The sequence below is a fragment of the Quercus lobata genome, chromosome 9 (assembly GCF_001633185.2).
Source record: "Quercus lobata isolate SW786 chromosome 9, ValleyOak3.0 Primary Assembly, whole genome shotgun sequence".
NCBI classification, from domain to species: Eukaryota; Viridiplantae; Streptophyta; class Magnoliopsida; order Fagales; family Fagaceae; genus Quercus; species Quercus lobata.
The window spans coordinates 32729857-32734621 of NC_044912.1; the positions used below are offsets into that span (position 1 = coordinate 32729857).

At 33.6% G+C, this 4765-nt stretch overlaps 1 protein-coding gene across 1 annotated transcript; it reads right to left on the minus strand.

Moving 5' to 3' along the window:
• Positions 1-680: 680 nt before the first annotated feature.
• LOC115959055 (dolichol-phosphate mannose synthase subunit 3-like) lies at positions 681-4263 on the minus strand. The gene is made up of 4 exons (XM_031077353.1): positions 4035-4263; positions 3222-3357; positions 3012-3119; positions 681-1003 (listed from the first exon to the last, which is right to left on the minus strand). Exons 2-4 carry the CDS (start codon positions 3318-3320, stop codon positions 944-946), a joined length of 267 nt encoding a protein of 88 aa, XP_030933213.1. The 5' UTR covers positions 3321-3357; positions 4035-4263; the 3' UTR covers positions 681-943.
• Between the last annotated feature and the right edge of the window lie 502 nt (positions 4264-4765).

Genomic DNA, 4765 nt, shown 5'->3' on the forward strand with positions numbered 1-4765 from the left:
CCAACGACGGTATAGGTGGCCAAGAATCGGTGGAGCTGATAACAACAATTAAGAATAACAAAAACAAAAAACAGAAACTCAAGTGGAGTCGGTGATGGGCGGCACCAACGAAGGGTTGAGCCGGTGATAAGTAATGTTGAAGAAGGTGGAGCCAGTGGTGGGTGGGAGAGAAGGATTAATGGTGGACTAGGTTTGTGGGTGCAAAATTGAGAGAGCATGAGAGGGAGAAAGAGGCAGATGTGTGTATTGGGAGGATTAAGAGTGCAAATGTAAAATATTTTACCAATATTTCAAGTGTAAAAGATTTTACACTTGTTTGCCTCAGTTGTTTTAATTGACTGAAAATATTTTACTTTAAAACAAACATGGTAAAATTTGAAAATATTTTCCTGAAGATATTTTACATCGAAACAAACAGAGTGTAAAAGAAATTAACAAATTTGAGTGTGTTGGATCTTAGATCACATACTACTTCAGCAGGTCCTCGAGAGGAAAAAATATCTTATGAGACGATTTAATGAGACTTCTCTCACAGCATGTGTGGATGCTATGAGGTCTCATGAGTCCATCTCATTAGATTCCAGCTACTTGTTGAACAGAGCACCTTATTCTTTGATGATGCCCATATCAGTGGGTCACAACTAATAATGTCCACCATTTTCTTCTTTACCGAAACAAAGTAAAACAAATTCGTCATAAATTTCTCTTTAATGAACATCATATGCAAGTTATAATACTTTTACATATGCTCATCCAACATATTCTGCATCTATAGTTTCAAATACCGAACCAATTTTAGAGAGCTGTAAGCAAACTCTACCTCATTGAATTCAACACTCCCACACAACTTATCATCCAATTTGTACCTCAAGTTGTGATCATATAGAATTGAAACTGTCTTAAAATCACCTTGGTTCTTCAAAAGCGCCATAAGAGAGAGCCTTCAATCATAGTCCACATCAACTCCCCTTTGCTTCAAGAATTCTTTGGCCTCTACAATGTCCTGTGCAAAAAGAATTTACGATGGTTATGCAAACCGGAACTTCCTAGAACAGATTTAACCCAATACAAGTGCCATTCCACCTAATATATTGCACAAATATAATAGGAGAAAATTAAGGGTAGAGTGACAGAGAACACAGAACAAAAGAAAAGAGCTTCTGCCCAGGGGTGAAAATGCTGAGTTGTGCACAGATAATGATAAGTATCCAGTCAGTTCCAAATTCTATTTTTCAAATATTACAATTATAAGAGAATTATTATGGACCAAGAAACTAAGACTATACAAAATAGTTAAATCCATCACCAAATACACGTAGCATTAGAGATATATTAATATTACTGAACAGCACATTTTTCAAATCTTGATACGGACAAACATTAGGATTAAACTCAAAACACTCTGGAAACACTTTGATTAGTTTTCAAACTAGAAATCCTAACCATCACTTTGTTGCCTTATCCTCTGACCAAAAATCCTAACAATGCTAGAGATCCACAGTTTAAGTAATGTAAAATCCTAAGCTTGACACACTTATGTTCCACAACATAGTGATCCAACACGCTTTAGAGTCACTTATAAGTCAGTAACTAAGCCAATTAAGTATCAGAGAAACATAACAGAACAAAAACCAGGGCAATTGAGCTGGTTCACTGCAAGGATAAAAAAGAAACTCAACTTTGATAGCCTCGTTCAAATTGACTAAGAGAGCTTTTTTTTTCCACTTGAAAATGGGTAAGGAGGGGCAATTGCCTCCTTTACCCCTCCAAAAAGGCTTATCCTTCCCCCAAAAAGAAGAATCCTCTTCCCCCCAATATCAACTTTTTTTTCCCTCAATTATTTCCACAATTTTATAATAGCTCTTTTAGGATTTTTACAATAAACATAGATTTTGAATAATTGGAAACATCAGCCAGTACAAAAAGAGAAAATGCTAAATACTATTTAAATGGAAAAAAATGATTTTGTTGATGAGGATTGTAACTTCTGTGCCATGTGATTCTGTAAACAGACAAGAGTTTGACATTATAGATAAAATTAAATAGGTAGGCTAAATTAGATCAGATTGTTTGCTAAGTAAAAACTAGAAATTAACAATTAGAAGACATTTAAGATTTTAATGCATATTACTTATAAAAAAAAAAAATTATTCTAATGCTAATCTTCCACAGTTCCACTATTTAAGCTAGCTCTTGACACATGCAGTGTATTTACACAAATAAAAATTTCCTTAGACAATCAAAGAAAAAACAACTAGCCAATTACAAGAGAGAGAATGAGAGCTATTTCCAGGAAGGGGAGAGGAAAAAGAGTATTGGAAGTGGAGAATAGTGGAAAGGTTGTTGCCAAAATTTTAAAATTTTCATAATAAAATAACCATAATTATTTAAGTTAAATAGAAAAAATCATCATTGAAAACAATATAAGGGTTTACTTAATGTATAATGGAATTATATCATAGTAAATACTATTAACACATCGGTATCCACACTGCCGACCATTATTTGCTTAACCAGTCCAAAGAAAAGAACATGGTTGGAAAGTATGCCTTGAATTTTATGGTCTGATAATCACAGGATTGGCATTCAAAGCAAAGCATATTCAAATACAACAAGACTCTCTAGGAACTTAATATCCATTGGTGGGGACTGTATAAATTGAAAGTCAAGTACATACAGTGTAGTCCTATCTTTTGAACAATTGCAACCACAAAGAAATTTGGGAGAAGGCACATTAGATGTCTTTTTCCAACAGTCTGGACAGTCTTAATGAGTTTGGAAATCCAATTCATCAAAGATATTTCAGATAATATGCCCAAAGAAAAGAGGAAATCATCTAACTATATAGATGACCATTAAAGTGCACTATTGCCCACGAGCTTTTTTTTTTTTTACATTAAGCAGTCATTACATTCACATGAGGTTTTGTTTCTTGCACAAAAATAATTGACTAACATAAATTTACTAATAACAAAAACTCAAATAATTTACTATGGAAAAGGATTGAGAACCTTTTGTAGCAACACTGCTTCCTGAGGACATGTTGGAAATTGCATCAAACCAACCCCAACCATCAAAAGACCATAGCACCCAAGTGACACAATGAAATATACCGGCAACTGGAAAGTAACAAGATGAGACATATAATCAAAACTAAGCAAAGGTGAGAAATACCACATGCCTTCAGCCACTAGACAGATCATAAAGGATGAAATTCTCACCAACCAAGCATAAGAACGTGGGACCACGGTCTCAAGAAGAACGATCCAAAAGGCAGATACTGCCACCAGCAATATCAGAAGCTTCACAATGTGCTTCATATGGATGTTCAATTAGACAATGCTTCTTAATTCCTCCCTATATGAAACAATACCATACAGTAAATGGAAAAAAAAAAAAAAAAAATTGCATATTTCCATAATTTATGAAAAACAGGGCAGGTGAATATATGTTTTAAGTTTGATAGCCATATCAGCTTATGTGTTACATAGATAGGTAACCCAAGATGCGAAGTGCCTATGTATTACATTATGTCACATAGAAGCACGGAAACTACGTTTGGGGTGTCGTACCTATTATGTCATGTTATAATTTTTCAGAAATTACTCGTGTCAGCGTGTTGTACCTGTACTGTGTCTTGTCATCCTAGTTCTGAAGTTGCAATCCATCATTCAGAATAGGGCTAATAGAGAAAATGAAACTCTTAACCCAAACTAATGGTTAAGGCATTATTTCAGTTTAAGGGTTTTAGCTCAAACTGTATTTATAGAGAAGAAAATTGTGAATTTCAATTCTTTTAACTAATTTCCTTGAGCATAAGCAGTACAAGATAGTATCTCATTGAACATATTTCTAAGGACAAAACACAATTCATATCTTAAAAAGTTGTTTTATTGTTAAATTACATACCCACAAATACAATGCCAAAATCATAACAAAAAGTCAGGAGTCAGCTATACCTGAACTGAAGCAACCTTGAACAGAATTGGGTTCCAAGTTTCAAGGAAAAAAGAAGAAGCAAAAGAGGTATTTACCTTTGTGAAAAGAATTCGGCGCCGTCTGGTATTAACTATTAAGCTTTGAAATCGGGATTGGAATGTGGTGTGGAGTTGGACTGAATCATCGACCAAAATCGGCCAGAGAGAGAGAGAGATTGGACAATCTGTAAAAGAACCGCTATGCCCCCAATTTGAGACAGAATATCAAAGAGAGAGAGAGAGAGAGAGAGAGAGTTGAAGAGAGAATTTTTCTTACTAGTTAATTGCAATTTAAGTTCCTAAAAAAATTGCAAGTTACACCTGAGTAATTTTGATTCTGTGCTTAAAGTTTTAAAATTTACATCCGTACCTCTAACATTATTTGCACTTAAGTTCTAAAGAGTTGTCTGTAAACCATTAAAAAAAAAAGAGTTGTCTGTAATGTAGTTTTATTTTATGATCAAAAATTTGAAACTTGTAGAAATATTAAAATTGTCCCAAATTGATGATTCATGTAAATTACAATTGAGTGAAAATAATATCTTTCTTGACTTTAATAGGGTTCAAACTTCAAAAGAATCAAAACTATAAATAAATTTTAGGGTATGAATTTAAATTTTGAAATTTTAAGAGACAGTCAATAAAATTTCAAAATTATCCCAAACTATAAGGTTCAAATTGCAATTTTGTCTAATTTCTATCTATAAATGACGTTGTTTCCACAACACTTTCACAATATTTTTACAATGAATCTTAGGTGGTATACTATCAGTTGTCACCAATAACGT